Source organism: Ovis aries, chromosome 20 (genome assembly GCF_016772045.2).
Source record: "Ovis aries strain OAR_USU_Benz2616 breed Rambouillet chromosome 20, ARS-UI_Ramb_v3.0, whole genome shotgun sequence".
Taxonomy (NCBI): domain Eukaryota; kingdom Metazoa; phylum Chordata; class Mammalia; order Artiodactyla; family Bovidae; genus Ovis; species Ovis aries.
In genome coordinates, this window is record NC_056073.1 from 44,517,789 (window position 1) to 44,529,422 (window position 11,634).

At 43.6% G+C, this 11,634-nt stretch overlaps 1 protein-coding gene across 2 annotated transcripts in view; it reads right to left on the bottom strand.

Moving 5' to 3' along the window:
• The window catches only part of SYCP2L (synaptonemal complex protein 2 like), a 56,279-nt gene extending 47,060 nt beyond the window's left edge, over window positions 1–9,219 (bottom strand). Inside the window, exons 1-5 of one of the 2 annotated variants that reach the window (XM_042236957.2) lie at window positions 9,143–9,219; window positions 7,650–7,718; window positions 5,400–5,534; window positions 5,197–5,316; window positions 24–128 (exon numbers count right to left, since the gene is read on the bottom strand). In XM_042236957.2, the coding sequence (XP_042092891.1) occupies window positions 24–128; window positions 5,197–5,316; window positions 5,400–5,534; window positions 7,650–7,718; window positions 9,143–9,151 (438 nt within the window). In that variant the 5' untranslated portion in view covers window positions 9,152–9,219. Of the gene's footprint in view, window positions 1–23; window positions 129–4,074; window positions 4,198–4,412; window positions 5,317–5,399; window positions 5,535–7,649; window positions 7,719–9,142 lie in introns of both variants that reach the window. The other variant, XM_060403511.1, reaches the window with a different exon arrangement.
• Window positions 9,220–11,634: the final 2,415 nt, after the last annotated feature.

Genomic DNA, 11,634 nt, shown 5'->3' on the forward strand with positions numbered 1-11,634 from the left:
AAAGCGCCTGCCCCCATCCTTACCAAGGCTGTGTCAAAGAAGTCTTCTGTCGCGTTCTTCAGAGATGTGTCTGAGGCTAGATCTGCCATGGTCAGAAATCCCACTGTTCTTTCAAACCAGGAAACCATGTACACAATAAAAGAAATACTTATACAATCTCTAGGACTAAATCTCTACTCCCCATCTGATAAAATTTCACAACTCTATCATTTTAAAGACCTCTTTCCATTCGATTAGGTCTGGTCCTGAAGTCTTCATCTAGACCACTCCAGAATGGACTCAGACCACTACAGAGTTGCAGTAAGTTCTGATACCAGCAAGAACCGGAGACTTTGCCAAGATCATCCACACCAGGAAGCCTTATAAAGGGGCTAGAGAGTGGTCAAGAGAACGCAGGAGAAATTCCTCATTCCTGTAATCCCGGAGGTTACAGAAAACAAGCCATCCAACATCAAAGGACAGCAGATTCCAGAGAGCTCTCCAGAAGTGGGCCAGTGCAGGACACAGGCCCGGCCACATTCCTTCCTTCCTTTCTTCTGCCAGAAGCTTCCAGCTAATTGGAGATCCCCACCCCTCACCACCACCCTTCATCCCATAGGAACATCTATCCAAGTTTATATTACGAAGCTAGAATTGGTGTGATTTAATTAACTTGTATAAACCTCCCTGCGCTCTGTGTACGCTCAGATGCTCAGCTGTCTCCAACTCTTTGCGACCCCACAAACTGAGCCCGCCAGGCTCCTCTGTCCATGGGATTCTCCAGGCAAGAATATTGGAGTGGGTTGCCATGCCCTCCTCCAGGAGATCTTCCCAACCCAGGGATCAAACACATGTCTCCTGCATGGGCAGGCAGATTCTTTATCACTGAGCCACCTGGGAAGCCCATAAACCTCTCTAGAATATATTTATTCAATGAAGCAAAGGCCATCTTTGGATGTTTTTGCAGAGACTAGACACTTTTATTAAAAAAAAAAAAAAAAGAAAGAAAGAAAATCCTGGCATGCATAGTCAGAAATCAACTGAACAAGAAGTTGGTGACATGAGTTTGTGATGAGGCATTCTCTTACAGGAGTGGGGCCTTGGAAACTCTCCACTTTCGAGTCAAGAACCGAGGTACCATCCAAAGGCCATGGATGAACCCATCAGCTCTCAATCTTGGCTGCACATTAGGAAATCCTGAGGAGCTTTAAAATGCTCTCATGAGTGAGACCACTGCAGACCCAGTAAGTCAGAATCTCTGGCAATGAGACCTTCACATGATGTCTCAAAGCTCTCTAGGCGATTCTAGGGTACAGCAACGTTTGGAAGCTCTATTAAGTTCCAGGTGATTTTCTTTTATCTCAAATCAGACAAATATTTGCATTTGATTGGGTCATCCACCTCCTAAAGCAAACTTTTCTCCAACAGTCCATGGAAGAAATGTCCCAGAGGTCAGTGGGGCAGGGGATAAATTAAGACTGATTTATACACAGCACTATTAATATATATATAACAGACAAATAATAACTTGTTGTATAGTACAGGGAACTCTACTCAACACTCTAATGGCCTACATGGGGAAAGAAAACTTAACAAGTGGATATACGTATAACTGATTCACATGGCTATATACCTGAAACTAACACGATATTGTCAATCAGCTATTCTCCAATTAAAAAATTTTTAAGTGAACTCACCGCTAAGGCACTTTTTTCTCCCTCCCTATACTCATGCTCAAAATTCTATGCTTTTAAATCCATTTCTGTCTCTATTCCATTTATGCCCCCAAATCCTGTCCCCCTCCCCAGCTCATCAAAATCCACTGAGTATAGACAGGTGGGCAAAATGCCACATTATTTGATCAAAACCTGGACTAGGAATTCACTCTGAAGGCATCTCTGTGCCAAAATTATGCATAATAGCTGTTACACCAGCTGCCCCTACAGCTGTGTCATTACCAGAAACGAGACAGATAACTACTGATGGGTGCAATAGCTCTTACTCATGATGCATATGGCAAAGGAGAAGTCACTCAGTCCTCCTGAATCTTCAAGTACAGGGCCAAACTTGCTCCTCTCTGTAGGAAATTCTTCTTCTATGGCGAACCACCTCCCAGCAGACTTTATGTTGAGCCTGTGAGCCCAGTGGGCTTTAGAAGTATAAAATCTGGTACCCCCTCCACTCTGATAATATCAACCTACACGAATTAACATTACATGCTTTACAAGGTGTTTAAATCATGGCTGGGGCATTTCCATCACCAGCTAGAATAACAACGGAATGTGGAAATTCCTATTTGGGTCAAAACTCCAGTGGAAACTTGATCTGACACTTCTCAACCCTTGGGAAGGCATTCTGAAGTCTAAATATAGATTTCAGTTCAGAGCAGATCCCAATTCATCCCCCCAAATCAGCTTCAGCTTCCAAGGTGCCTGGGACAGCCTGCTCCATTCCTTTGGAGTTTTGGCTCTTTGTCTCTGTTTCATATTATCTGCATAAGTAAGTATATCAGGAAGCTGTTGCTTAGTCGCTTAGTCGTGTCCAACTCTTTTTGACCCCATGGACTGTAGGCCTCCAGGCTCCTCTGTCCATGGGATTGCCCAGGCAAGAATACTGGAGTAGGTTGCCAGTTCCTTCTCCAGGGGATCAGAGAGTTGGGTGGGGCTAAAATCAATATGAAATACACATATGTTGATATTTTTCTCTTTCTGATATATACATACACACACACACACACACACACACACTACCATGTGTAAATAGATGGCTAGTGGGAAGCTGCTGTATAGCACAGAGAGCTCAGCTCAGTGCTCTGTGATGGCCTAGACAGGTGGGATGAGGGGTGAGGTGGGAGGGAGGTCTGGGAGGGAGGGGATATATGTACACATATAGCTGATCAGTCCTGAATGTTCACTGGAAGGACTGATGTTGAAGCCGAAACTTCAATACTTTGGCCACCTGATGGAAAGAACTGATTCACTGGAAAAGACCCTGATGCTGGGAAGGATTGAAGGCAGGAGAAGGGGACGACAGAGGATGAGATGGCTAGACGGCATCACTGACTCAGTGGACATGAGTTTGAGTAAACTTTGGGAGTTGGAGATGGACAGGAAGGCCTGCCGTGCTGTAGTCCATGGGGTCGCAAAGAGTTGGACACAACTGAGCAACTGAACTGATAGCTGATTTACTTTGCTATTCAGCAGAAACTAACAACACTATAAACAATTATACCCCATTAAAAAAATGAAATATACAACTTGCATTAAGTACAGCCCTTAGATTTCTACTCCCTCCTGCGGGTCTCCCCCTACACCCCAGCAGCTAACACTTTTAAAGTCCCCAAGAGAAGTTAGGAAAACCCGGAGTTTACTCTCTCCCCTCCATGAAGGGGCTGCTGCTGTTGCTAAGTCACTTCAGTCGTGTCAGACTCTGTGCAACCCCACAGACGGCAGCCCACCAGGCTCCCCCGTCCCTGGGATTCTCCAGGCAAGAACACTGGAGTGGGTTGCCATTTCCTTCTTCAATGCATGAAAGTGAAAAGGGAAAGTGAAGTTGCTCAGTCATGTCCAACTCTTCGCGTCCCCATGGACTGCAGCCTACCAGGCTCCTCCGTCCATGGGATTTTCCAGGCAAGAGTACTGGAGTGGGGTGCCATTCCCTTCTCCAGATGGAGGGGCAGCCCCATGATTATAGGCATTTTAAAGTGAAAAAGGATGGACACATCTCCTTGGCCCAACCCGATCTTGATAAACTTGAGATGCAAGTACCTGCAGAGGGTCAATAGAGACTTTATTGCCAGCTCGGGTCACCCTTCTGTCCCCTACACTCATGTCCTCATCAACAATCAATCTCAGGGCTGCAAATCTTACCATGAAAAAAAAAGTGCAGCCAGAGACTGGGAAAACTCTGCTTTGCTTCCAGAAGACAATGGCACCCCACTCCAGTACTCCTGCCTGGAAAATCCCATGGATGGAGGAGCCTGGAAGGCTGCAGTCCATGGGGTCGCTGAGGGTCGGGCATGACTGAGCGACTTCACTTTCCCTTTTCACTTTCATGCATTGGAGAAGGAAATGGCAACCACTCCAGTGTTCTTACCTGAAGAATCCCAGGGACAGGGGAGCCTGGTGGGCTGCCGTCTATGGGGTCGCACAGAGTCTGACATGACTGAAGTGACTTAGCAGTAGCAGCCATTATCAAAGGTGCACACAATGTTACCTTCTGATTAAAAAACAGAACTGTGTAATTTAGGTGACCTAGAATAAGCAACAGAGAAAGCGATGGCACCCCACTCCAGTACTCTTGCCTGGAAAATCCCATGGGCGGAGGAGCCTGGTAGGCTGCAGTCCATGGGGTTGCTAAGAGTAGGACACGACTAAGCGACTTCACTTTCACGCATTGGAGAAGGAAATGGCAACCCACTCCAGTGTTCTTGCCTTGAGAATCCCAGGGACGGGGGAGCCTGGTGGGAGGCCGTCTATGGAGTCGCACAGAGCTGGACACGACTGAAGCGACTTAGCAGCAGCAGTAGAATAAGCAAAAGATACTTTTGCCACGTGTTTTTTCAGATTCAACTAGGCTTTTAGGAAGTTGGAGAAATGGCCTGTGGCAAAGCATAAACCAATCATTTATCTAGGTCCAATCTTGTTATTGGAAAAGACCCTGATGCCAGAAAGACTGAGGACAGAGGAGAAGGGGACTGATAGAAGATGATGGTCAGGTGGCATCACTGACTCGATGGACATGAATCTGAGCAAACTCTGGGAGATGGTGAAAGACAGGGAAGCGTGGAGCGCTGCAGTCCATGGGGTTGCAAAGAGTCGGACGTGACTGAGTAAATGAACAACAATCTTGTTAATAAAGTCTATTGAAACAGTTATAAAGCCTTTGGGGGAGAGGTGTAATAGTCCACTCTCTTCATTCTGTATTTAAGCTAAATTCACTGAAATAATAAAATCATACTATTACTGCATTGACTTGTCAAGGGGAGGAGGGGCTGTGTCTGACTTATTCCTGTGCACTCCCCAAGTGTCCTGTCCACCCCATACACCAGGAAACACGCAGAACTTAAGTTTTGGTTGGATACAGGCAACAAGCCCTGGCATCAGCTCCTTTTCAAATCTGACTTCAAAGGAATATAAAATACCAAACTGGGCAACTGAATCCTCTCTTGTTCTTTACATTATCCAAATCCACACAAAATTAAAAGATGACACTTATCTTTGGGATCAGACCCTGCTTAATCAGTAAAGGCTCATCTTCTTTGAGGCCATCAATGAAGAATCGCTGGATACATTTCAGCAACAGAGAGACATGCTGGAATTCATTTTTATCCAGTTCCTTGGGATGAGACCACACCAAGTTAAAAGCCTTACACAGTCACACATCGGTACTCTGATTACAAACAAACAAAACTCACTTACCTTATTTATTGATCTGTCGAGATGGCGTAATAAAAGATTGTTATATTTTTGAAGAACATGGCGCTGTTCCTGAAAATATTCTTTGATTTTCTGAAATCCTTCATCATGGAATGCATTAGTAAGAAGCGATTGAAGCTGGAATGTTGACAGTTTGAAAATTACTCTTTTTCCCCAAGGATTCTTATTTCATAGTGATATTTCTAACAATTGTTACCAATAACAATTCCGTGTAGAAAAATTGAGTGCCAAAAAAGAAGGTAAGAATAGAGTTATATCTTGAACAGTAACCATGCAGGCAATTATTTTGGGGGCTTAAGACAGTAGTTTGCAAAACCACCACCAGTACAGCACAGACGTCACCGGGGCATGTGTCAGGAGTCAGAAACTCTGGGAGCAGGGCCCTTCAGGTGATCCTCATCACCCTAAAGTCTGAGAACTGCTGACTTAGGGAAAACCACACCTGAATTACAGATATCTGTGGGGAGAGACTTTATCCCCAGTGATGTTAGAAACACTAAAACACTACAAAATGCAAGCCTATTATCACTCATTAAGTTATATAAATGATTTTAACAGGAGAAAACGAATTCAACACCAATACTTACAGTTAAGGGAACTAATACACACAAATTGCTACGATGAATGAAACTGAACTTTTCTGCCTGAAAGTTAGTCAAGACCTATCTCTATATGTGTGTCTCTGTATGTGTGCTTGAATAACATATATTCCTAAATATCTATACTATAAAAGATATGACTTCTTCTGTAATCAAGAAAACCCAGTCCAATCCTATAGGGTGCTGCTGCTGCTAAGTCGCTTCAGTCGTGTCCGACTCTGTGCGACCCCATAGACAGCAGCCCACCAGGTTCCCCCATCCCTGGGATTCTCCAGGCAAGAACACTGGAGTGGGTTGCCATTTCCTTCTCCAATGCATGAAAGTGAAAAGTGAAGTGAAGTTGCTCAATCATGTCCAACCCTCAGCGACCCCATGGACTGCAGCCTACCAGGCTCCTCCATCCATGGGATTTTCCAGGCAAGAGTACTGGAGTGGGGTGCCATTGCCTTCTCCGTCCTATAGGCTAACTTACAGTATTTTAATGAATCATTTTACTATACCTAGCCTGAAATTCCATCTATTCCTAGTACTGATTTAAACGAGGACAGAGCTTTTGAAATTAAACATTTAAACAGAATTTAAATGACCACATATTAATAGTAAGGTTTTTTTTTTTTTTTAACCAAGGGGGTTAGGCATTCTGCAGATATTCTAATTTACTCCTCACCACTGATCTAGGTGTTAGACTCTTTATCTGGGGATAATAAAACAAGGCTGGGAAAGGTTAAGAACGTGTATGAGATCACCCGGCTGGGACTCATGTTCAGATTCTCTGACTCAGCAGTTCAAGCTTCTTCCTACTTGCGGTTTCTCTATACTCAGAACAAATCCAAACCCTTTGCCTAGGTCTGTAGGGCTCTGTCAGCATATCCTGTCTCACTTCCCTTCTGAGTCCCAGAATAAGTCAAGCTCTTCCTGGCCTCAGGGCCTTTGCACCGGATATGCTATGCCTGGACTGCTTCTCCCCACCACTTACCGTTCTGGCTGCTTGTCATCCCTCAGTTCTCAGCTTTAATATCCCCTTTTCAGGTAGGTCTTCCGGACCTTATCTAAAGTTGCATGCATGTGTGTGCGTGCGTGCATGCTCAGTTGCTCAGTGGTGTCCAACTCTTTTCGACCCCATAGACTATAGCCCACCAGGCTCCTCTGTCCATAGAATTCTCCAGACAAGAATACTGGAGTGAGATGCCATTTTCTACTCTAGAGGATCTTCCCGACCCAGGGATTGAACCCAAGTCTCTTGCGTCTCCTGCATTGGCAGGTAGATTCTTTACCACTGCACCACCTAGGAAGCCTCTATCTAAAGTTAGTCAAGGGCAATTATTCTCCATCACAACACCTGTTCCACTTTCCTCCTACCATCTTACTTGTGTTCTTATTCTCTTTGGCTCTCTGCCAGGGTGAAAGTTCTAGGAGAGCCAGCATTGCGTCTATTTTGTTCGATACTGTCTACCTCCACCTAGAACAGTGCAACGGAATAGCCTAGATTAGGATATTAGTAGGGTAATCAAAGAGATGGTGATAAGCTGATGCAGATTAGAAAGGTAGAAAAGGACTTCTCAGGCTTGAATAACTGGAGGAAGGAAACACAGAACAAGACAGCACACACGCGGAACACAAACTCGGTCATTACAGAGAAAGCGTCCCGGGGCAGTCCACTCTCATCCTTTCCCGGAACGGACTGCAAAGGACCTTCGTTCTCCTGTGTACAAAAAACATTTTAAAAAAATTATTTCCAAGAAATGCACTAAGTTTTAAAAAGAAATAAGGTTTATATTATTTTCCTGAACAAACTTTCTTCATTCACGCCACTGGTCTAAGAAAACTATGACTTAGAAGAAAGCCCCAAAGCTTTATCCAACCTTCTTTAACACTTATAACAAATACAAATTACCACAAGAAACAAAGTAAATATCATTGTAATAAATGACCACATAAATTTAAATTCTATAGCAGCAACTATAATTTTAAAAAAAAAAAGGTTTTGAATGAATGAACCATTTTCAGAATGAGAGCTTGTAAAATAAGGTTTTCTAAAGCGAGTTTCAACCCCAGTCATGAGCTTAAGCTTTATATTTCTGACTTGCGTGAATTTTAAATGTGACTCCAGGGCTTAAAACTGAAACTTCAAGGATCAAAACAGCAACAAGAAAACTTACTAAACATTGGGTTGTTGCACATTTTCTTCAAGAAGTGATTCCTGGATTACCAACCTAGTTTTCACAAACACGCTAAACAAGGGCATCTCACCTGCTCCCAACAATTAAAGAATAACTTAAAAAAAAATGTAATCTCTCTCCTAAAGAATTTTTTTTTTTTTAATCTAGCTTGGGCTAATAGTCCTTTGTGTGCTGGACAAAATCCTTAAATGTCAGCATATTTTACAATAATATTATTTATAAATAGGGGAAAAAGGTGAATTCAAAGACTCAAATCCAGGCTTGTTTTTTTCCACCAACAGTGTATTCAAGAAAAGGAATGAGGGAAAGTACCAACCCACTTTGCTCCCTTCAAACCCTGAGCGGCGGGGCTTACAGAAGCCCCAGAGTCTTGGGGCCATAGATCTGGGACCTGGGTAGGTTTGTGTCCTTGCACTTTCCAGGAAACCAGAGAAGAAAACGGGCTGGGAAAACATCCCGAACAACTCGAAAAGAAGTATATCCTTGCCTTCAGACATTAATTCTCCAGTCCCCCTTCCCCAAACGCTTTACTAGCGAGGGACCGGAAGTTTCTATTCTACTTACGGTCTCCCTGAAAGCGACCAACAAACTCCCAGCAAACCTAAGAAGGGTGAAGCGCCCCAGCGCCCCTGCGAAGGGCCGGGGGGCACGCCAGGCTTCCCAGGTGGCGCAGTGGTAAGGAATCTCCCAATGCGGGAGACGCGGGTTCGATCCTTGTGTCAGGAAGATCCCCCAGAGAAGGAACTGGAAACCCGCTCCAGTATTCTTGCCTGGAGAATCCCACAGACAGAAGAGCCTGGCGGGGTACGGAGCAACCGGAGCATTCTGGGCGAGCGCGCCAGGCTCGGAGCCCAGAGCCCGACGGACGTGCGCCCCCGCGTCCCTCTGGAACGGTGGAGAGGGGGCCGGGGTTCGACGGTGCTCTGGTCCCCCCGAGGTCACTCACCTCCCCCATCCCGAGGCTCAGGCTGGACGCCACGTACCCGAACCAGGGCGCACGCCGGGAGCCGGACGCGCCACGCCGCGCTCCGCCTCCTGGGTTCCGCCCACGAGGGCTGGGGTAGCCCACCGCGCCCGGACCCCAAGCTCCGCCCCAAACTCTAATCAATCATCCCGCCCCTGAAAACTTAGCAGAGTCCCGCGATTGAGAAGCGTGTTAAGAAACGCTGGCGTGTTAACTAGGAATCAAGATAAGGCCACCTGGGCGCACGCAAGCGCACCTTAAGAAAAGCGACTTCTCCAGGGATGAAAACATGTCAATTAACAGACTTTAAAAGCGAAGTTCTAAGGTGATAGGCGCACCCTATGCTGAAGCCGGCAGTTTTCTCTCCACCTTTAACAGCAGAGCTGGTTTCGATCCATTGATATTAACGGACTGAAGCTGAACTTTCCCCATAGGAACCAGATTTGTACCTGAAACTGTGACTTTATTCCTGATTTTACAAAAGAAAGGGTTTTAAAATATACACATCTCGCTGTGCTCAGTCCAAATAAAATAAACATTTTCATCCAGGCTGCTTGTTTTCTGCCCACTTACTTTAGCCCCACAAGAATGTGTACCAAGTTTAGGCTGATCGGTTGTCTGATATGGGTACACGGTGACAAAAATAAGTTGGACTGGAATTTTCTTTAAAAAAAGAAAAAAAGCAGACAAAAGGACCTCTCAGATCCAAACATTCCTTGTGAAAAATTAACTTGTATGATAATCAGATGCTGTGGGTACTTGGTGTCATGACCTTTACAGAAGATATTTGTTTGCATCCAAGGTAAACTTAATATAACCAGAATCTCTGCAAGTTAGCCCTGAACTCTACCTTCTATCTCCAGTCCATTCAATAAAGTACTTGTTTCAAAGCTCATCATAACCATTCCTGGTAAATATGATGTAATTTACTTATTTTAATATAAACCAAAGTTTTAGATTCCTTTGCTTTTGAATTAATAAACTTCTAAGATTTCAAAATCAGCTGTGAATATAGTGTTCTGAATCAATGCAACTATTAATGCAGGAAAATTTTAAGGTTGATAGCAAATAATCAAATACAGTTTAAATGCACTTGTAGAGAATAAAATAGGTAATACAGTAAGAATATAATGTATGACATTTAAGTCTTCTTGATATTAGTTTAAAAGTTTTAATCAATTATTTTCAGACTGTGGGAAAAATATGTCTTTCAAATAACATGGTTGTTAATGGATTCAAAAATTCAAGAGAAATTAAAGATAACATCACAGACAACACCATTTATTTTTTTTTTATGTTTTCACTTTGATTAACTTCTTTTACTAACATGTTTTACCCAGACATAATTTTAGGACAACTTGGAATATATATTCTAACTCTGCTCAAACTAAATCCAGTAGAGACAACGACTTTTCTTTGGATACCAGAATCTATTTAGAAAAAAAAAATAAGTACTTGATTAATTGACTTGGCTTTCATTTTTTTAAATTGTGCTTTTTTACATTTTTGAAGGATAAGGACTCTAGGAATATTCCAAAATTACAGAGAAAAGGAATAGTATAACAATGGTTACAGTAAGACCAGAAATTAGTTTCTACATATTTTCACAAGTGATTTTAAGTCCGATTTTGAAGTTATATTAAAAACATTTTTTGTTACTGATCAGTCGCTAAGCTGTATCTGACACTTTACAACTCCTCGGACTGCATTATGCCAGGCTTCCCTGTCCTTCACCAACTCCCGGAGCTTGCTCAAATTCATGTCCTCTGAGTTGGTCATGCCATCCAAACATCTCATCCTCTGTCAACTCCTTCTCCTCCCACCCTCGATCTTTCCCAGCATCAGGGTCTTTTCCAATGAGTTGGCTCTCTTCACATCAGATGATCCAAGTATTGGAGCTTCAGCTTCAGCAATAGTCCTTCCAATGAATATTCAGGACTGATTTCCGTTAGGATTGACTGGCTTGATCTCCTTTAAAATGTTTTTAAAACATTTTAAAACGTAATATTATCTTAAACTTGACAAAGAAATGTCGATTTGTAATAAGTGGAAAGAGAAGGGTCAGTTATTTTAACCGTGGAAAAAGAAAAGAACCCAAAAAGCAACTGAATGATAGAAGTTGCCAGGAGGTTCAGGGCGCGGCTGATACACTGAAAGTCTGTGGATGAAACTAGTGGGTGAACAGTGAATACGTTTCTCCGTTTCCTCCCAGATTTTCGCGGCAACTCTGTGAATGATTTTAATCAGAAACGCTGACCCACAAGAACATAGAAACTTTAGGGGCAGGGTGATCGCGGTAGGGAGGCTGGGGAATGAATTTGTCATTTTCTCTTACAAGAACTTTGCGCCTCTGCTTGGGGGGGCGGGGGAGGGGAGTTTCGGGGAGGGTGGGAGCCGGGAATCCCAGCTTGAAACTAGAGAAAGAAGAAAATTCGTGTCATTATCCAAATCTGGCTTTTACCCTCTTGGGAATT